This window comes from Heloderma suspectum, chromosome 3, assembly GCF_057233095.1.
Source record: "Heloderma suspectum isolate Gila_16-S chromosome 3, 16-S_ref, whole genome shotgun sequence".
In the NCBI taxonomy this organism is placed as follows: Eukaryota; Metazoa; Chordata; class Lepidosauria; order Squamata; family Helodermatidae; genus Heloderma; species Heloderma suspectum.
Window position 1 is genome coordinate 258,295,387 of NC_139460.1, and position 22,700 is coordinate 258,318,086.

The 22,700-nt window shown below is 42.5% G+C and overlaps 1 protein-coding gene across 5 annotated transcripts in view; it reads left to right on the top strand.

The window, feature by feature from the left end:
* Positions 1-22,700, top strand: part of NT5C2 (5'-nucleotidase, cytosolic II) — a 93,984-nt gene that overhangs the window by 47,702 nt on the left and 23,582 nt on the right. For all 5 annotated transcript variants that reach the window (XM_084846436.1, XM_084846435.1, XM_084846432.1 and 2 more), the window contains one exon: positions 21,366-21,483. In XM_084846436.1, coding sequence (XP_084702562.1) covers positions 21,366-21,483 — 118 coding nt within the window. The remainder of the gene's footprint in view (positions 1-21,365; positions 21,484-22,700) is intronic.

The window sequence follows — 22,700 nt, forward strand, 5'->3', positions numbered from 1 at the left end:
AGAGCTGTTCTCTCCGTTGCAGTGCATGCGCCTACGTCCATTGTTACCCCCGACATTACATCTCCCTTCCCCATAGGATTCAGTTTAAAGCTCTCCTGATGAAGTTCTTCATGCTGTGGCCAAACACATTCTCCCCATCCTTTGTGAGGTGCAACCCGTCCCTTGCCAACAGCCCATCTTCCAGGAAGTATAGCCCGTGGTCCCAGAATCCAAATCTCCCCCGTCAGCACCACCTTCGTAGCCAGTCATTCACCCGGAGTATTTTTCGTTCCCTTTCTATCCCTCTTCTAACTACTGGAAGGATGGATGAGAAAACTATCTGGGCCCCAAAGTTCTTGAGTTTCCCTCCCAGAGCTTCAAAGTCTGACGTGATTTCTTCGTAGCTCCGCTTGGCAGTATCATTTGTTCCTACATGGATGAGAAGAAAGGGATACCTGTCAGTGGGCTTTATGAGGGCAGGCAACCTTTCAGTCACGTCTCTAATTCGTCCTCCTGGGAGACAACATACCTGGCGAGTCCACGGGTCTTCGCGACATACTTGGGTCTCGATCCCACGCAGCAAGGAGTCTCCCACTACTACCACTCTTCTCTTCTTGTTGTTGTAGGCCTGGGTTTCATCGCCTCTGTTTGACTGACCTTCAGCCTCTTGCTCACTCTCATGTAGGTTCCCCAGTGATTCTTCCTCTGCAGGCTGTCCTCCAGTCTCATCTGCAAGTACCTGGAATCGGTTCCACAGCTCCACTGCTTCCACTGGTGCAGAGTGGCGTCTAGTTCTTCTTCTCTTAACTGTCACCCTTTTCCAAGGAGTATCCTCTACTCCATTTTTCTTCACCTCAGCATTTCCTACTGCCTCATCTTGCTGTTGCTCTTCAAGCTTCTGGTCTTCCCTTTGCTGCTGTAGTTCCCCCATTCTGTCCAAGAACTCTTCATGTTCTCTTATTCCCCGGAGGGTCGACAGTCGCCGCTCCAGTCCACTTACTTTTTCTTCCAGCAGTGTGATCAACTTGCACTTGTTGCAGGTGTAGGGCATGTTGTTCTCAGGCAAGAAAACAAATATTGCACACACCTTGCAGGTCACCACCGCTGGAGAGTCTTGTCCTTCCATAGCCTCTTTTCCCTTTTTGTTTCTAGCTTTGTGATTGTTCTAGACTAGCCTGTGCCTGTTCCTCTACTCAGTAGAGGTTAAAAGCAGAGTCCCACTTGTGTGGAAGTGTGTGTTACAAGACAAATAAATGGAAAAAAGTTAGTTAAAAATAAAATAAAATAAAAAATGAAAAAAAAATGTTAGGGGCCTCCCCCTTGACCTCCCCTGCCGAACTCCCCAGGCCAACTCCTGTTTGCTCCCCCTGTTGGCTCGCTCTGGTCGCTCGCTCTCTGGGAGCTTGCTTGCTTCTGTAGTCCCTGGACCAGCTTACTCTGCTCTGCTCAGCTGGGAGGCAGGAAACAGACTGAAGCTTCCTGCCCACTCAGCTGCTGGGAGTACTCAGGCCACACACCCCCAATTCAGTTGGAGCTCTCAGAAGCACCTGGTGAGCTCACAGCCAATCAGAAGGATAAAGGGCAGCCCCCTGGGCTTCCTGCAGCCCACTTACCTCTTAGCCTCTGTCTCCTTTGTCTCTTCAACCACTGCAACTCCCCTGGCCAACTCCTGTTTGCTTCCCCTGTGGGCTCATTCTGGTCGCTCGCTCTCTGGGAGCTTGCTTGCTTCTGTAGTCCCTGGACCAGCTGGAGCAGCTTGCTCTGCTCTGCTCTGCTCAGCTGGGAGGCGGGAAACAGACATATTATATTTGCACAGTATGATCTCTGCATAATGTAAGTTTGCACATAGGCTTTCCAGGAGGTGGAAGTATGTGGAAGACATTAACTATATATTTTTTCATATTAATCCAAAGTTCTGCGCACACACACTATTAATCCTCACAACAACCTCATAAGACAAGCACAGCATTCTTGATTTTAACTACACACCCTTCAAAAGCTGGCAGATGCAAGGCAAATTTATAATGTAGAATTTATGTGTATACGTACGCTTGGCTGTAGGTGTAAAACGCTTGAGAAATACATACCAAAGTTAACAGATTCGTAGAACTCTCCTGATGCTTGGTGTAGTCTACTTGAGATTATGACTTGGATCCTAAAATAAGTTAATTTAAGGAAGTTCGTGGTAGTAAAGTTCCCTGTCTCCTCCCTGCGACAGCCACCTGCACTCCCTGCAAAACCTCTCTGGAGATTCAGGGAACCTTCCTGAACAATGTGGGATGGGTGGGGGGGGGGTTCTAGAGAAGAGGGGAATCACCCCCAAATTAGGCTTGGATCCTAAGATATATTAAATTAAAGAAGTTCATGGAAGTAAAATTTCCCACCCCCACAGAAGCCCCTCACACACCATTCTACATTGTTTAGGAGGGCCCTCTGAACCTCCGGAAATACTTTTTGGAGGGTGCAGGTGGATAATAGGGGAGGAGAGGACAGGAATGCATTTTTTGTGAGACTTTCTGGCCTATTAGAGAATAAGAAAATAAAAACGAATAGAGAACCCCTAAGCAGAGAAGCAAAAACTGAAGATACAGTGGGGTGAACAAGAACTGCATCGTAGGAGGTTGAAGAGCCAGCATATCCAAATTTGAAATTTCCTTATTTCTGAAGTTCCTTGATGAAGGGCTGTTAGGGTCTCAAATGTGTTGGACTACAATAAATGCATATTTTTTCTTTGCCCCATTGGTTTTGTGGGTTTTTTTTTTTTCATTTTTGCTTGTCTGTTAGAAAATAGGGCATGTCTGTTTTCTTCAGATGAGCAGTGGTGATGAAAAGTACTGGTGATAGACCAAACATTTAAAATTTCATTGTACTCCAGAATTTTAAAAAAATGCATTTAGAAATTGTGAGGATTATATTTGGTTTCTTGTTTTTGTTCCTCTAGGAAGGGTACTTCCACACTTTAAAGTGTTTATAGCTATATGAACTAGGTGTTTTAAAAAAAACTAAGCTGAGATTCACAGGATTCTTACAGAAAATAGAAGGGGGAAATATAGGCTGCATAAAAGTTGTTGAAGGGGCTGCTTAGTGACCACAGCAAGGATGTGGCCACCTACCACATTGTTGTGGCACAGTTATGCCATATTGTATTGTGTATATATCCTGCATTAAAAAGAGTTGACCAGCTCACCATCTAGATCTGGAAAGCTAATGCTGAGGAAACTGAAGTTCAACCAGAATATTTCCATTTCAGAAGGAAAAGATCTATACCAGGGGTGGACAGGCTTCAGGCTTCCAGGATACACTCTTTTTTTTAAAATTAGAACCTCAAGTTCTGTCAACTGCAGTCAAGTGCAAAATAGTACCTCGTGGAGGACATGAACCAAACAGAATTAAGGAACAGGGTGCCTCTGAGCACATGGCTCAGACTTAGAATTTGTTTTAGTATTGGAAGTAAGCTTTCGGCCTTTTCACACAAAAGTCCACTCCTGGTTCCCCCCTACAAACTTTCTTCATTTCATCAGCCTAATGTAGAGAGAGGGAAAGTCTTTTTGTTGCTCCTGTTAAACAATAGGAATTTCTCCTTTAGAATATATTCAGTTCTCAACAGAAAGTAATTATAATTCACCTGGTATTTCTTTTTTGCTGATACCTGATTATACACAGCTGAAATGAAGACTGAAAGTTCCAATTTGGCTACACCCCAAAAAACATGAAACAGCAAGGGTGGCATTGCTGTGATCCCACAGGCCCCCCTCTTTCTTTGAGGCCTAGTTGGTGAACATGAATGTCTCTTTCCTTTGGTGGTGAGGTGGTGATTTCACCAGCCTTGACAGAAGCCCTTTTAAGCTATTTCCAGGGCTAAAGACAAAGTGAGCAGAGATACTGACCAGCCACTCTTCCCTTCCCCACACAGTCATCCTTTTTTTTTAAAGTGGGGAGACAAAATAAAAAGATTTCCCTCCTATGCTAGCATGCCATATATGAAAGTGATTGTGTGTGTGTGTGTGTGTGTGTGAGAGAGAGAGAATTTTGAGTTATAAAGCCAGTCCTAATACTAACCTTGCAGTCTTTACTCCTCTCATCTCCACTCGTATGCAGTCTTCATTGCCAGCAAGAAAGATGCTATCATGCAGGAATCTACAAATGACAGATTACTTATATTTACTTTAACAAATCCTTTTTCAGTCATTCTAACACACTGCAGGAGTTAAGCACTACTGATGTCATAATAACCTCAACCAATGAGGAGCATTTTTACTCTGCCAGGAAAATTTTAATCTTTAAATAGGAGGGGTTTTTTTAGAACAAAATACTTCACATAGGACCAAAAGAATTTCAACACTAAGGGTGAGCTGCTTAATGGAGTAATACTACTAAAAGTGCAATATGAGATTTAGGAGAAATCCCTATAGAGAGGCAGACTCTCTTGTAGATCTAGTGCAAATCACCCAGAGATCTACCAGTAGATCATGATCTACCTTCTGCTAACCGCTGGCTTATACCCTCACAATTTTTCTTTTAGTCTTGTCACAGTCATAAAGTAGTACTGCAAGTGAAAGGAGAGTTTTGGGTATGTATAATATTAGTTTTGTGATATGAAACTTAAGAGTGCAATTAGAGTTGAAAATGTGGAACAGGATATCCAAAGGAAAAAGTTTAAACACCTGTGACAAAGCCTAAAATGCATGGCAAGTGATTTGATAGAAGAAGCAGGATTGTTTCTATTTATCAAAACTATTCTAACATTGGCCAGTCATTAAAAAAGATACAATGAAGATGGATGAAGAGACAGGAAGGAAGGAAGGAAGGAAGGAAGGAAGGAAGGAAGGAAGGAAGGGCGGGCCCAAGCTGTAGTGGCTAGACAATATGCCAGTTCTCATCACAGATAAGGTAAACAGGGAAGGAACAGCTGGGAGAAGAAAGACTGTGATCATATTATTTTATTATGTTTACAGGTTGCCTCATTTATGAAAGTTTTATATATAGATTTCAGTGCAAGAGGGTAAACTGGAAGGCAAGCACTGTTTTTTTAAACAATGCTTCTTTTTTTTTTTATTAAGGAACTTGTCCATTAGTGTTGGAAACACGTTTAAAAATTTTGATGGTGCCAAGGGAACATTGTAGTGCAAGGCTTCCAGTGTGTTGGTATTTGCCATTGGACAGGGTGAAGTACATGGTGCATGTCTCACTATTGCCTCTCAGTAAATCATTACCAGACAGATTGCAAATCTGTGAGACGTGTTTTGTTGAGGAATTGGAGCAAGACTGAAGCAATTGAGAAGAGCAAACCTAACACAAAAAAGCAACAGGATTCCAAGGTATTGTCTCCATTGTCAGGGGAAGTAGTGCAGGGGCCTACAATTGGAGGACTTCCCTGGTGCAAGCAGAAGTGTGTTTCACTGATATGAGCTCTTTGGATCCTAGCCAGTGGCCACTGAACATATAAAATGTTAGATTGCTTCTTTTGCCTGAAATTTAGCAATTAGGGTGATACTTGATTTGTGTTCTAGGTACTATAGGTGTTCTGGTTATTATCAAGAAACCTATGGTCGGAGAAATAATACAATAATATAATGAATTGCACCGCTATAGATTGGCTATCAAAATTGTGATTGTGTAATGTGGAAGGGCACATTTTACACAGCATGAGTCATACTGCAAATTTTAAATAGGTCAGTGGGCTGCATAAGAACATACTCATGCTTTTTCTCACACTCTTTGAGTTTATATTTTCTCTTTATTTGCTAATGATATCTAAATGCTTCCCCACTAACACATGATAATTAGACTTGGAGTTGTAAGAACTTTGGCATAGAGGCCCTTCGTAATGTTGGATGGGCCAGACATAAGTAGGAGACCAGCTTTTTGCACAGTAAGCAGGAACTTCTCTGGAGTTCCCACATCTTGTGCTTGGGTCTGAGTTTTCCAACATAATAAGGATGTCCAACATAATAAGGTGTGATTGATAAAGATGTCTGGCTACTTCCCCTAATGTGAAATTGTAAGCAATCATATCGTAGCTCAAAGTGGCTTAATTATTTAATTTTGTACACATACAAATATAATTGTTACCCAGAGAGTTTATAGTAGATAAAATGGGCTGAAAATAACACATCTGAATTAATCTAATGAGATTGCCATGAATACTATCCTGAGGTAGTTGACAGTTATTGGGCTTTATTTTCTTATTTATTTTCTTTATTTATATATTTCCAAAGTGTTTTAGATATTAAACTGCATTTAGAAGTGAGATTTCTAGGCAATATTTGTTACCTATACTGCTTATCTAATAGAATTCACTGTTGCAGGATGTGGTGATAGCGACTGGTTTAGAATGCTTTAAAAAGGCAACTAATGGCAGAATATAATTTCTGTGTTTCAGAAGTACTGTATACATGTGAATGTCAAATGCTGGGGAAAGACAGGAGGGCTGTTGCTTTTGTGCCTTGCTTGATCCAAGCCCCCTGAAATGTCTGACAGCTCTGATTCTGAATCAGTTGGAACAGCTAGATCAGAGCCCAGGGGAGGGACCTAGAGAGCCAAGATGCTGGGAGAGATTCTTCTGAAGGCCCTGACAAACAGATGGTCCAAGCTGAGTCTCTGCCCCCTCCCTCCACCATGAGAACTCAAGTTTCCAAGGAGAAAGAGGGGCATGACTTGAAAGTCGCTAGGGTGCGTTGTAAAGCAGGAAAAGTTAGGGACAGGGCTCAGACGCTCCACCGGGATAGCCTCTCTTGGAAGCCAACGTAGGAGGGAGCCACCTTAAGGGGCATCACTGTTAAGCAAGTTTGGCTTTGAGGTTTATGCCCAAACTGTCTGGAACTTCACTACCCTCCGGTTAGTCTCCTCTGATTAGAGATTGCAGATTAGTTGTTTAGGGCCTGAGGCAGTCTGAAAGCTTCCTTGAATCCGCATTTGTAGAAAGGCTAGTCTCTAGCAAAATAAAGTCCTATTAGCCTGAAGCTTTGTCTCCTTGTGGAGTTGATTGTGAAGGGGAAGGAATATCCATTTCTGACACTTGTAGACTTTCTGGAGACATCTGGCAGGCCTGTGTTGTACTAGGTGGATCCTTGGTCTGATCCAGTAGGACTCTTAAACCATAATTTGATATGATAGCCTGGAAATGTAGCATGTTCCCTATTTAGCATTGTGATCCTCATAGATTGTTTCAATGTAAAGTAGATTTTAAACAAGTTCTTTGATTAAATATGGGAATAAATAGAAGAATAATATGTAAAAAATAGCTAACTTTTAAAGAGCAGAATTAATGCAATGCAGAACAATATCAGTGCTCTTTGTATTTTGCTGTCTATGACACTATCATGCCTATCATGTTTCTAATGACTCCATCCAATTTAAAACAAAACCAAGCACTGGCACTATATTTTGAACTTGAGTATACACAATTTTTGACATAGGGATATTTTAGGAATATCAGAATATAGTTAACATTGCAAAAAATATGGCTTCAAATGTGATTTATAGCTGAATTTTAGACATTTACAGCATGTAATCTGATGTATGTTTATTCAGAAGTAAGTCCCACTGCATATAAAGGAGCTTGTTATTTATTATTTTTTATTTATTTACAATATTTATATACCACTCCACATCCAAAGATCTCAGAGCAGTGAACAGCAGGCAGGATAAAAGGATAAAAACACCATGTTAGCATAATTAATATTTTAAAAAAGAAACGGAGTTCTGACAAACCAAGTCTTGATAAACCAAGTCTTGATAAACTGTGACTGGTCACTCAAGTAAGGCCTCCCAGAATAACATCTTCAGGAGACGTCAGAAGCAACACAAAGGGAATCCCATAGGAAAGGGGCCACCACACTGAAGACTCTTTTCCTGGTGGACTCCAGTCGGGCCATGGGTCCATGTGGAACCACCAGGAACATGCCCTCTGATGACCTCAGTGGCTGTGCAGGTTGGTAAGGGAGAAGGCGCTTTCTCAGGTATCTGGCCCCAAATTGTTTAGGGCTTTGTACACTAGTACTAAAACCTTAACCCTGGCCTGGTTGCGAATACATAGCCAGTACAGTTCCTTCAACAAAGGAGTTGCATGCTGAAAAAGAGCCGCTTCAGTCAACAGCTGAGCTGCTGCATTCTGCACTAGCTCCAACTTCTGGACCAGCCTTAAGGGCAGCCCCACGTTGAGCACATTGCAGTAGTCCAGTCTTGAGGTTACTAATGCCTGTAACACTGTGGCCAAACTATCCCTGTCCAGGAGAGGCCATAGCTGGTGAACCGGCTGAAGGAGTTCAAAGCCGTTCTGAGCCGCCGTGGCCACTTGGGCCTCCAGCAACAGTGATGGATCTAGGGGTACCCCCAGACTACAAACCTGATCTTTCAGAGGGAGTGCAACCCCATCCAGAACAGGCAATGAGCCTATCTCCCAGACCCGGAAACTATTCACCCACCGGGCTTCTGTCTTGCCAGGATTCAGTTTCAGTTTATTGGTCTTCATCCAGCCCATTACTGAGTTCAGGCACTGATTCAGGACTTGCACAGCCTGTCCTGATGCAGAAGTCACAGGGAGATAGAGCTGCGTGTCATCAACACACTGATGGCATTTGGCTCCAAATCCCCTAGAGACCACTCCCAGCAGCATCGTATAGATGTTAAACAACATTGGAGACAAGATGGTGGCCTGCGGAACCCCGTAGCTCAATTGCCAAGGGGCCGAGGAAAAGTCACCCAATGTTACTGTCTGAAATCGGCCCTGTAGGTAGGACCGGAACCACTCTTAACACAGTGCTTCTAATACCCATCCCACAGAGTCAATCCAGGAGGATACCATGGTCGATGGTATCAAAAGCTGATGAGAGATCGAGCAGAATTAACAGGGTTGCACTCCTCTGCCCCGCTTTCAATATTGTTCATCTATCAGGGCGACCAAGTCCCATAACCAGATCAAAACACAGACTGGAATGGGTCTAGATAATCAGTGTTCTCCAAGAGTGCTTGTAGTTGCTCCACCACAACCCTCTCAAGTACCTTCCCTAAAAAGGGGGTATTTGCAACTGGGTGGTAGTTGTCTAATACAGTCGAGCCCAGAGTGGTCTTCAGGTGTGGTTGCACTATTGCCTCCTTAAGGACAGCAGGAACCACCACTTCCTGCAGGGAAGCATTTAACACTCCCTGGACCCACACAGTCATACCCAGTTGGCTTGCTTTTATTAGCCAGGAAGGGCAGGGATCAAGAGGGTATGTGGTCAGTCGCATTCCTGCAAGCACCTTGTCCACATCATCAGACCACAGCAACTGGAACTGATCCCACAAAATCAGGCAGATGGTGGCATCAGACACCCCGGCTGGAACTGCACTAACAACAGCATCAAGTTCACTGCAGAGACAAGCAATTTTGTCCTCAAAGTGAGATGCAAAGAGGTCACAGCAGGTCCTTGATGGGGCTGAGGGCCCATTTGCTGGGGAGGATGTTAACAGCCCCCAGACTAGGAGGAAGAGCTCTGCTGGATGGCTGCTCGAGGATGCAATGGAGGCAGCAAAATAAGCCTTCGCTCCCCACACTGCCACGCAGTAGGCACGATTATGTGCCCTAGAGCATGCTTGGTCATCTTCACTTTGAGTCTTATGTCATTTGTGCTCTAGCCGACATCCAGCCTGTTTCATTGACTGCAGCTCCCCAGTATACCAAGGAGCGGAGTGGGCTCTACAGAGTTGGAGAGGGCACTCGGGTACAATCAGGTTGATAGCCCCTCTGCATCCCACTGTTCACAGCTGGATCACCAGCGCTTTCCATTGGAAAATCCCCAAGAGCATTCAGAAATCCCATGGATTCCATCAGTCTCCTGGGGCGGACCATCTGAATGGGTCCCCCACCCCTGCAGGAGGAAAGTAGCACTGTGAGTTCAAATCTCACCAGGAAGTGGTTTGACCATGACAGTGGGGTTATTTGGACTCCCTCCCCCCATCTTCAGACTACCCATCTCACAACCTGGAGCAAAAACCAAATCAAGGGTATGCCCCGTTTCACATGTTGGGCCAATGACAAACTGAGACAGCCTCATGGTTGTCATGGAGAGCTTCGGCTATTGGGCAGTATAGAAATGAAAGGAAGGAAGGAACGTCTTTCTTTCTTTCTTTCTTTCTTTCTTTCTTTCTTTCATATATATATATATTTATTTATTTCGCCATACATATACATATTTATTTATTTATTTATTTCTCCATATATATATATATATATAGAGAGAGAGAGAGAGAGAGAGAGAGAGAGAGTGTCCTGACCTGGAACTCCAGAGACAGCCTCAGCGTGGAAGTTCAAGCCACCGTCCTGGGTTCCTCCAACACCACATCTGAGACTGTCTCTGCCAGCTCAGTCAAGAGGATGCTTGGGCAGCAATGTGGGCGGTACACCACCAGCGTCCCCAATTTGTCTCTATGGCCCAACATCAGGTGCAACCCCTCAAGGCCTGCTCCAAGGTGGAGTGGTTTTCTGGTGATAGAGATGGTAGTCCTATGAACCATGACGACACCCCCCCCTCCCCCTGGCCCTCCAACTTAAGTTGGTGCTTTGCTGAGTATCTGGGTGGGCAGAGCTGAGTAAGGTCAACCCCACCGAGCTCATCCACCCAACTCTCAGTAATACACACCAAGTTGGCCTTTTCATCCACGATTCAATCATGAATGAGTGTGGTCTTGTTGTGCACTGACCTGGCATTAAATACTGCCCTGTAGGTGTGCATAGGATTGCAGACTTACAGTACATTCTTATATGTCTAGTCAGAGGAAAGTCCCATTGAATTCAATGGGCTTACTCCCAAGTCAGGTTGGGTAGAATTGCTGTCAGTGTGTTTTCAAGCCCCATGCACAAGATTTGTAAACTTAATGGTACAGTTAGATCATACCTCATGGCCCACTAACTCCACCTCCATCCTACCTGCATTTGCTATAACATAGCTAGATATATGCCCATTAATGCAGCACCCATTCCTTTCAGGGGAAAAAGATTATGTATTATCAGATGTACATTCAAAGACCTCCTAAGAATGTATGTCCACATTACATCTGGCATGCCCAGACTGGGTTATGTGAGTGTGAGCCTGCTTCTGCCTCATCTTCCTATTTCACCATTCTTGAGCATTCCTCAAAGTCCATAGGAGCATTCCATAGGCCTAATACTTAAAGTGTAAGGAGACAAGCTCCCATCTTTCTGGAAGTCTTTGTGCTTGACATAGTTGTCATTACAACGGTCAATCCAAACACTTTCAGAATAGCTTGGTATATGTCATTATTATATTGGATGCACATAGAACATAATCAGAATCATTAGGTCTAAGTTTCAATATTTAAACATGTGTCTTAGTAAATATGTGTGGTTTTTCTCTCAGGACCATGCCATGTTTGCTACCTACATAGTACTATTATCTTTCTTACCAATGCAAAGTAAAATGGTTTTCATGGATGAGGAGAACCCAAACGTTCCAACTAAACTAGAATGTATGGAGTAAATATTTGATCTTGAGTTTACAATTTGATTTTGTAATTATAAATTCCATATTGCTGCTGGAATAAGATTTTTAATACTTAGATTTGGGTCAGAGTTCCTGTTTTTGATCCCTATATTAGCTCTCAGTTCTTGTATCTAAAACCAAAACCTCTGTCCTGAAGTCTGTTGCAAACTTTCCATTTTGAAATCTTTGAAATCGGAGAGCATTTTGTGGATTTGGAATTTTGCCTATAGATAGACAACAACAAACCATGTCTGGCTGGCCAGTTTTTGGTCTTTTTCAAGCCAATAGCTCCAGGAAATGAACACACCATTGTTGGCTCACTACCACTGTTACAGTTTTAAAGTCAGTTTGATTCTTTCTTTTTGACAGGGGAGTCCAGTGTAACTCCTTCAAGACTGGAGTGACACTCAGCATCTGCATCTGCCTCATGTGAGTTAAAACCTTGGCAGCAGTATTTTGCACTAGCTGGAGCGGCTGCAGATTTCTTTTTCTTTTTCAGAAAGGCTATAAAAATGGCTACAGTATCTGTTTTAGCAGCAAAGGTAACACTAGCATGCATGGGTATCCTGTACTTTAAGTATATAGCTTCCTGTGCATATTGGCTTCACTTGTGACATGCATACTTCATAAAGAAGCCCATACTCCTTAGAGAACTAAAGTAGATTTGAACACAGTACATTTTTTTTATCACAGTCAATACCAACAAAAATTGTGAATGCTGCCATCTGGTTTGTATCTTCAAAGCTTTGACCCGTTTGCCAAATCATCACTCCCCTGCAAACCTCCCTCCCAACCTCCGTTTGTTCCCTTAGCTACATGATCTCAGTACATCTTTTGGTAGCCTTGTAGTCTTTGCAGCTTTATTAAAATTGTCAGAAGGGTTTGCATGTAGGGGTAACTGCACCCGTTTTGCTCACTGCACAACAGATTATGCATGCAACATCTCGCTGCCTGTTTAATATATTTATATTTATATATATATACACACACACACACACACATATTCTAATCACTATAAAAAGGGATTTGCAATGATTCATTTCATAGCTAATTGTTTTCCTAACACAGAGCAATTTGTGAACTGAATATACATCAGCACTGAACCATACAGTTTACTTGTACATTTCTGAATGTTATGGCCGATTCTTCAGTTATGATGCTCCTATTTCGGCATCTAAACGTTGTTCACACTGGCAGTCTTAAGTAGATTTCTTGTTTGCAATCTCATATTACCCAAATGAGCACTTGCACAGCTTGCAAGAAAATGTCAGGAGCTTGTAGCTCATCCTTATTTATCTAAAGTGCTCTGTGGTGTAGAGTGTTGTCAGAAAGGGACGTGAGCTCTGTGAATTCCAGCTCCATTCCCAGTTGTCTAATTAAAGGAAAACTTATCTTGGGCTACGTCACGGTAAGCAGAGCACAACCTTTATAATCTATTTCCATCGTTGTAGTCCAGTCTTGACTGTCTCTGTGCAGATTCTTACGTTATCTGCACAATAAATGCTCATTCAAGCGGTCCACTAACATGAAGTAGGAAATGTGTGCAAGGTTGAGCTCCTTCTATACATTTATCATAGATTTTTGAAAAATGAGCAAACTGCAGAGCTTAAATATTTGAGAGGACATCAAACAAGGTCATCGAGGCAGACTTGGAGCACTTTCATGAAATACAGGGTGGTTTCTCTTGGAACCAGGGACCAGATCCCAGCACTGCCAGTTGCTGGTGCACAATGTCAAGCTTATAATGATAACACAGCACATAATTGAATATGCCATATTTGTCACGTTTGCCCTGAAAAGGCAGATTATTCCCCATAGTTCTCTTATACCAAAAAGGAATCTTTACATAATATGTTTGAGATTGGGTGAGAGATTTAGTTGAGTTTTAGGAGCTGAGAAGGTGAGGTAAGGCATTGCGAAGGAAAGAAGAAAGGGAAACGGCTAGCATATTTTCTTCCCATAGTATAACATGAGGTTGCTAAGCTCTGGGATTTGATTAGCGGGACTCGATTAGTGACTTTTCCTCTGATGCTAATCAATCACTCTCCAAGGACTGTTCTAGCTTCAAATACGTTGGAGCCCTTAAAAGCATAAAGCTTCTGCGGGGAGATTAGAATTGGGAAAAGTGTACCATGAGGCACTTACTCTCAGTCTTCATCCCCTTCCAAGATGCTATTTTTTTAAATTATATTTTGCTTTCAGATTTAACAACCCGCCAAAGCTGTTTACAAGAACAAGAAAATACAATCAATAAAAAACATACAATAAAAGAAAAAGACAAGTAACAGAAAAATATTTGAAAACCTAGTGAAACATACTAAAAGCCTGATAATTAAAAAGGTAGTCACCTGGCACCACAATGGTAAAGGTTGATACCAGGTGAATACCTTTTCCAAAAGTGGCATGCCACAACAGAGAAAGCCCTGTCCCAGATCACTGCCTGTTTCACCTCAAATGAGGGATCCATAGAAGGGCCTCTTGAGAATCTTATGACCTGAGCAGGTTTTTTGTGGGAGGAGACAGTTATTGAATTATCCTTATCCTAAGCCATTTTGGGTTTTAAAGGTTAGGACCAAGACCTTGAATTGAGCCTGGAAATGGGCTGATAGTCAATGCAATTGTTTCAAAACTAGTATAAGCTATTAGTGGCTTGGTTGGTCCAACTCCCCCACCCCTTTAAACTGATACTCCACATTCTGTGCCTCCTGGAGGAAAATGAGCATGTTCAGACCATGTCAGCTGTTTGGGGGGAAGTGGGTGGACTAAACTTTCTTTTAATTTACAAACTATTATACTTCTTTACCAGAAGAGTCCCTCCAAACATGCAGAATCTACAATCTTATATTTCGGCCTCATTTTGCTTTTGAACTGGTAGGCACTGAAACACCCAAATTCAGTATTTAGAAGCCATTACTGGTGGGGACCCTCAACAGGCCCCAGCCCTTAAAAGGTGTGGCCCCGTTCAGGTCTCCAGCCAGCTTAAGACAAGAGCCTTGTAATGCTCATCAGGGCTCACTAGGAAGAGGAGAAGGAACTTTAGGAGAAATATAATTGCTGAAAAGGACTTTTTTTCTTTCCCACCCTCAGGAAACTTGTCTCCACTGTGTTTGGGTCCAGCTGTCAGCCTGTAATCTCAGATAATTTCTTCTAAATGCAGAGGGGCGGGGTGCTACTGTAGAGTAGAAAATGAAAAATGTCTCCCTTTCCTTTAATCCTTCCTGAAATATAGCACCAGGAGAATAGTTTTTTTTAATTCAAAACATGCATCCATACAGCCATAATCTCTCACCTCCCCAGATATTGTTAGGGACTCAGTTGGGCTTACTACTTCCCATGCCTCCATTTTCCCTCTTTATTTTCACACCAACATCTCAACATTTCATAGGTCCTGAAAGTTACATATCAGAAGTCCTTGGTTTTTAAATATCGTTTTTCTTTTAATTTACATATGAATATACTTCTGTGTACCTGAGTATGTAGAAACACCGGTAAGCCCATTTCTCTTCCTAAGCACTAGGTGTGGGACCATTCAAGCTTGATGTTAGAGGAAACAGCCTGTTGCAACAAAACAACAGTTGGCAATGCATCTGCACGTCCTATGAGGAATGCTCCTTTCAGGGTTCCAGCCAGCCCTTCTCCAAGATACTATAAGCTGTAAAAGGGCTGAAGGGCATTCCACCTTTTCTTTTTCAACTGACACTCAGCCTTCTGTGGCTGCTGAGCATACTCAGGCCTATTGGGCTATTTTTTCTGGCTTAGCCGTTAGTGATCTTTTAAAGAGGATTATTCTGTACTTCTGCAAACTTTAGAGTTCCCTTGAGCATGCTCATAAAACTCTCTTGTTTCTCAGTGTTGGCACTATCCACCTGAGTTTGCTATTGGGGAAAGTGGTGTTGGTTATAAATGGTTACTTCTATTTGTTGGGAAACAGACAGGGGAAGTACAACCCTGTTGGTTCTCCTTAAACTCTCATCAGCGCTTGATACCATTGACCATCATATCTTACTGGACAGGCTTTGTTGGTTGGGTGTGAAAGACATGGTGTTGTGATGGTTCAACTCTTATTTGCAGGATGCAACACAGAAAGTTACATTGGGGGTGTTCTGCTCCATTCCATAAAACTTGTGATGTGGCATCCCACAAGGTTCCATCTTATCTCCCATGCTTTTAAACATCTATATGAAGATGCTGAGTGAGGTCATCTGAGGGTTTAAATGAGATGTCTTCAGTATGCTGATGACACTCTGCTAAGAACATAAGAGTTGTGCTAGATCAGACCAATGGACTATCTAGTACTGCATTCTGTTCCCACAATGGCCAATTAAATGCCTATGAGAAGCCCATAAGCAGGACTTGAGTGCAATAGCATCTTCCTAATCGCCTTCCCCAGCAACTGGTGTTGAGAGGCATACTGCCCCTGATAACTGAAGGTAATATATAGCCATCGATAACCTTATCCTCTATGAATTTGTCTAATCCCCATTTAAAACTGTCCAAGTTTGTGGCCATTATTACATCTTCTTCGTGGTCTCTGTGATTAAAACACGTATTGGTTATGCACCTGCACAGGACAGTCATTCAGAGCGTTCTAGAGCTGAACAGAGTCCTGCCCACCTTCTCTGCGCATGCTCTGGGTATGGCTCCTGCCTGCCTCTTGGTTTCTTTCTGTTCATCGCAGTGACTGGCAGCATTTGGAACATTCTCTGCCTCACGGCTTTTTGTACAAAATTTATCTCAGAGTTCCCTCCTGGAATGCTGAGCAGACTTCTTTCTCTACTTCTTCCTCCTTCGTTCCTATCCTCTCTGAGCTTTTCCTCTTTCTTTTCTTTGCCCCTCTGGAGCACATGGCCTCCATTTGCAAGAAGCTGGCACTAGCTCCTTTGCAGCTTTTCACATCATCCCTACCCATGAAAAATGCTGCAGGGCAATCGTCCTCTGTAGCAGGTGTACTGGCCCTTCCTCTGGCATCAGCTTTGGCCTTGCCTTCAGAGCAGCCACCGACCACGGCAGCTCAGCTTGGAACTGAGCCCTCAGTATGGGTGGTCAGGACCAAAAGGTCAAAACAGCCAAGTCCTGAAATAAATGCCCTGCCAATCCTGGGCACAGGGACCAAAAATATAAAGAAAAAGACTGCTGTCAGGATCAAACTGGATGATGAACCAATGGCTACACCCACACCAAAGCAACCACCCTCAGTATCGACAGTAACACAATCTGCTCGTCTCCAGTCTCTGACACCACTTCTGGAGAAAATGGAACTCCCACAGAATCGCAACTCCTCAGGTGACATTCAGTGCACGAGGTCGAATCTAGAAGGTGAATCTAGAATTAGAAGGTGAATCTAGGGAACACTTCTCCTTGGAACCCTACCAGTCTTCTCCAAGGTACCATTCTCCATGTAGGATTAGATCCCCTAGATACCGAGAAACCTGACCAGCCTTGTCTGCCTCGTCAGGGAGTTTCCTCTGGTGTCACTACAACATGTCACAGGATTGCAGCAAACTTGGAATTGAGAGGCTGGTGGGAGCCACACTCGGAGTGTGCGCAGAGGAGGTGGGCGAGATTCCCATGTAAGTCTGTTCAGCTCTAGAATGTTCTGAATGACTGCGCTGCGCAGGCACATAACCCATATGTGCGAGTTCACAGATAACCACTTAAAAAACCACAATTACAGGTAGGCTTGTTCATCTTGTGGCAGCAAATTCTATAGTTTTAACTATGCACTATGTGAAGATGTACTTTGTTTTATCTGTCCTGAATCTCCTATTATTCAGATTCCCATTCACTTTCTCAACACCATACATAGTTTTATATACCCCTGTCATGCCCTTCCCTCACCATTTTTTTAACCTAAAAAGCTCCAAACATTTTTTCCTCATAGGGGACTTGCTACAGCTTCTATGAAAGAGTTTTCTGTCCCTTTTCCGCCAGCCTTCAGCAGGCTAATAATTTTTTTCCAGGCTAGTAACTTTTGCAGGCTTATTTACAATGCTAATCACATACTGGTTCTGAACTCTGACTTTGGTAAAGTATCCTAAAAGTTATGTTTGATGCCAAAGCCAATACTCAAATGATAAGTATGCCATTACCACAAAACTACCGTTACTTTTTGTGTGTGTTGTTCTAAGGAGTATAATATCTATGTAATAAATTCAGATGTATCATTTGAATGGGTATTGTGAATTTTCTCTCTAGATTCTGATTCCGTCTTGAAGTTCTTGGGTTCTTAGTCATAATAGCTTTCCTTGAGTTCTGCACGTATGCAGAATCTTGTGGAAGTATTATTGGAAAAAATAACTGCACTTGTGTTTTAAAAGCATATTTGAGTACTATAGGTGTATTTAATTATAACAGTGAAGTATTTATCTAGAGCAGGGGTAGGCATTGTGGTGCCTGTGGGCACCAGTGCACCTCAGACACCTTCCTTGGCGCCCACCAAAGTACCCTACCACTCCCACTTTTTTTTTTAATTAACACATTTTCTTACCAGCAGCTGGAATTGCTTTGAAATATCTTTCTGTTGGTGCTGAAAACTGTGGGTTCAAAGGAATTGTTTAGTGTCTTGGGGCGCAGACCCCACCTCTGCCTTGTATTCATTCATTTCAGCAGTTTACTTGTCCTTTGCCATGCCTCCCATGGTAACCATTTTGTGGTGGTGCTCAGGACACTTTCTCAGATTGCCAAATGTGCTCACAGCTCAAAAAAGTTGCCTACCCCTGCTCAAGAGCTTATACTAAGTGCGTGGTGAATTTCACACACATTATCCCAGTAATTCTTAGAGCCCTGTATGGTGGGCCAGTATATCTTCATGATAACAATTGTGTGTGTGCATGATGCTTTACAGAGTAACAAGAAAAAGATAGATCCCTGCCCCAGGGATCTTGCTTTTAAAGATTTTAACCTTAATTTCTAGATCAGCTTGTCCGCTAAGGCACTCTCACATGTTCATTACAGAACCCTAATGCATTACACTTCACATAGAATGCTGTCCAGGTCTGGGCCTCGCCATTGCCTCACATGAACTGGGAATGTGCTCTAGAACACAGCAAGTACTGCTGTGACTACAAATTAAAAGAGAAGATTGATAGTGATGGGCCACTTATGGAAGCTAGTCTGCCGCCATTGACTTCTCACTGAGGAATCTCTTGACAACCACGTGATTCCTGAGAGCACAATTGGAAAACTACAGCTTGAATTGGAAGACAATTCTGGATTAAAATTTCATTACAGTACTGTGTGTGTGTGTGTGCGTGTGCGTGTGTGTGTGTGTGTGTGTACAGTTGTAATCTGCCTTTCTCTAGAGTTTTAATTTCTCTAGTGTTTGACTAGAAGATTCATTTCTGTTTTTGGCAGTTTTGTTAATGTGTTGATCTGTTGCTGTTTAATGAGTATTAAGCAACGTTCTAGGGTTTCTCAGTACTTCTAAATAAAAGTTGGTTTGCCTACCTATAGCTTATAAAGGCCCATAATCTATGTAAATTTGCTTTTTCTGTTGAAAAGCAAGATTGGCTTTGCTTGTTGCACTTTGTAATGATCTTTGCTCTTCTGGGATTTGTAATTATTCTAGACTGCAATTACATGTTCACAAATACATTAGAACTATGCCATTCTAGGTTTCATGAGTCTTTAGATAAAATAGCCCTACTTAAGTATGTTCTAGTCTGTAAAACAACACTGCCTTGGACAACATGCCGTGTCAGGGCTCATGGTTCTGGTGGGGCACCTTCTGAAGGACACATGGGAAGTTACTAGGGCATTTACTAGGGAAGTTACTCAAGGCTTTTCTAACTCCCCCCAGGCTGATTTAGATCTTCCTTTATTGGGCCAGGTGGAAGAGTACTAACTTTCTTCCATATAATAAACACAATGTTGGTGGCAATGTGGCTCTGCCTTTTGCAGACTGACAGCACTGAAGGCCAATACCCTTAGGCATCATCAGCCTATCATCTTAGTTTGACATTTTGTCAGTACATGCAGCCTGCTAAAAGTCCTTAGTTGTGCCAACCCCTAGATATGAGTGCCTAACTTTTAAAAGCTGCGCACCTTGTTTGCATCCCCAGTGCATGCATGCAGCATCTGCATGCCAGTGCTTCCATCATCATTAGTGAGCAATTGCTCTGCCCAATGACAGTTATGTATGTGGTAAGAAGTTCTTAAACATTATGCTTCCCCAGTTTCCTCAACTTAAATAAAGGCTTTTCCACAGAGTGTTCCAAAAAAAGCTTAATGTAGATAACCCAGTCCAGCTTGATTATACATGCACAATCTGATTGTGAATACAGTATATGTTTTCCACCATGTATGTATTTTATTAATTCTTATGACCTTCAGATCTTACTGAGAAGTAATTGGCTGTCTCCTCTGATAAACTAACCATTCTGTGTAATCTGTGTGATACATATCTGCAGTCTCTCCATCTCTAGAGCAGGGACTTTAAATCTCTGGATTCCGGAAGGGGTTACATGACATCTGCGTGCATCGAGTTGGATAATGAGTGATGCTTTCTATGCATTAAACAGGATGGCCTCATAATGTCAAGTAACAATAAATATTTTGACTCAGGTATAGGTACAGGTGCTATATAGTATGAAGCATAATTGGACAGGTGGTTATATTGCTAAGAATGATCAAAGAGTAATAGCAGATTACATGTGGAACTCAGTTTACAGAAGATAGTTGGAAGAAGCCAAATACAGTGATATGTTTACTATTATAAGTGTTACATGCAAGCTAAAGGGAATTGCTATGTTTAGGATTATTTAAGCCGTGGAGGATTTATGCCCAGAATAGGTCACTATGGCTGGCATATCCAGTGGATTTCTTTTTTTCTTTGAACAGCAGATCCGTTTGCAGAATCACAAACTGTTTTTGAAAGTCCTATTGGTGTTAGAAGTGGTATCTCATGTCACATGGTGGGGCTGCTGTCTATGAAACCCAAGCCCAAAGCCACTTCTCGGTGCGTTGAACTACCTATATAGTCTTTGGAACTGGCTTATGCCTTAAGATATTTCTGAGAAAACTGGAGTCTAGCAATTCATATAATAAATTACAGAATACCTAAAGGAAAGACAGAACATATTATGCTATCAAGGTAAAGTTTTAAAGGAAAGCAGAATTTGTAAAATGCTACCATCAAGATGTTGGAGAATAGCAATCCTTTGTGGTTGACAATGGGATAAAAAATGGTGGTTTACAGGAAGATAGATCTAGGTTAAATATTAGGAATGCAAGGTAAAGTTACGTTAAATGAATTACTGTTCATGTATTTTCTTTGCACAAAGTAAGCGTTCCCAAGAATGTGACAGGATTTAATATTTTGGTGCAGGATGGTAACCTCAGCTGAGTTTTATTAATGCATCATAAGCTAACCTGACAACTGGTCTTTTAGTGAAAGGCAACTTAGGGCACAATCCTATGCATGTTTAGACAGAGAAAGGGCCTACAACTCCCAGCATTCCCCAGCCAGCGTCTTTAATCTGTTATCCTTCTAAATACCACCTGACTAGATGCTTGATCTAAGATTAGGCTTCAGAAGTATATTCTTAGTTTTAGCACAACAAATAAATATCAGACTTGTTTAATATGTGTATGTAGAAGTGAAATGGGGTAAGACTGATAATGCCCTTTGGAATATATTTTCCTTGAGCAGTAGCTAAAATTTCATTTGATGCATTGCTGAAATAGGAACTTTTGTAAAGTTGGCAATGTACTCCAAGTGTAATGAAACTTTTAAGATTGCTATAGCTACCAACACCTGATACTTTAGTCATTGCTTTATGTCTGCTGAACTTTCTATAAAGACAAAGGACAATGGCAAAAGTTATGTATATTTTCAATCTTGCTTAGATACTCTGTCTGTCTCTCTGTGTATTTTCTAACCCAAATCTTCTCATCTCGTCACAGTGTATAAATCCCCAGAATATGAGTCCCTTGGGTTTGACCTGACAGTTGAACGATTAGTTTCAATTGGATACCCTCAAGAGCTGCTTAGTTTTGTCTATGATCCTACATTCCCTACCAGGTAAATGGCTGTAACTTACCAAGGAATGTATGTGGTGATGGGGTTCGTGGCATTTTTAGCTCGTTCAGTAGTTTGTGAGCATGTTGAATTGTGTGAGGCTCTTGCAAATTTAGGTTGATCTATCTGCAGAGAATGTGTTGAGAATGTGTTATTAAAAAAATTCCCACTGATAAGTATATTAGGGGAGTGAACTCTATAGTGGGAAGACCTAAATCAGCATCCAAGTGATGGTCTTGCCCAGTTTTTAGGTTATATAAAGATGAATTTTAATCAAATTCAGGGGTGCTAAAATAATCTTGCATGAAACTATTTTGGGGAAAAGATGTGTAGATGTGGACGAGAGTCGGCAGGGATCTACAGACTTCTTTAGGTGCTTCCTTATATGTACCAGGATTTCCGTGTTTTATGTCCCCCACCCCCCACCCAAGACAGGAGCTCTTCATGCTATGTCAGAGTTTTCGTCTGAGGTAATCTTGAGTTTTGGTAATTGCTCACTGGCCAGCCTAGGGGATTCTTTCTAGAAGGGAGCCTTTGGAAGCCCCAGTGTATGTATGGAGTTCTCCCCTCATGGATTCTGGTCAGTGTTTGCTGTGGTAGAAATTTAGTAAAGGCTAAAAGGAATGCAAAACAATTAATGGAATTATGTAGAAAAAGTTAACACATTTTGGGAGCGATCCTATGGCCACTAGACACTGTCTAGAGGGCCATAGGATATGCTCTTTTCTGGGAACCGACGTCGGAGCCTGCGCTCTGAGGTCGGTTCCTGGAAATCCGGCCTCCCCTGTCATCCGCACTGCCTCTGAGGCAGCACGGAGAAGCCCTGTCCTCCGTGCTCAGAAGACGAGCATGGAGCAACTGAAAAGGGGCATTCGGGGGGAGGGGGCATTCCAGGGCAGGGAGAGCGGAGCTGCATGTACAACACATCCAGTGTGTTGTACGGCAGCTTCCTCTCCTGGTTAGCCCCCCCGCCTCTAAAGAGTGAAAAATGGCTGTCTAGTGAAAAATAGCAAAGCAGGAGAGGCATGGCAGGAACAATCCTGCCCATGCCTCTCCTGCCTTGGTTAGGATAGGCGGTCGCCTCTGAGTTCGGAAGCGGCCGCCTATCTAGTTAGGATTGCGCCCTTTGGTACCTTTATTAGACCCAGTTCATTTTTGAGGGTCCCCTCATTGTGACTTTTGTAAAACTTTTGAAAAGTTACTGTACTTTTCAAAATTCC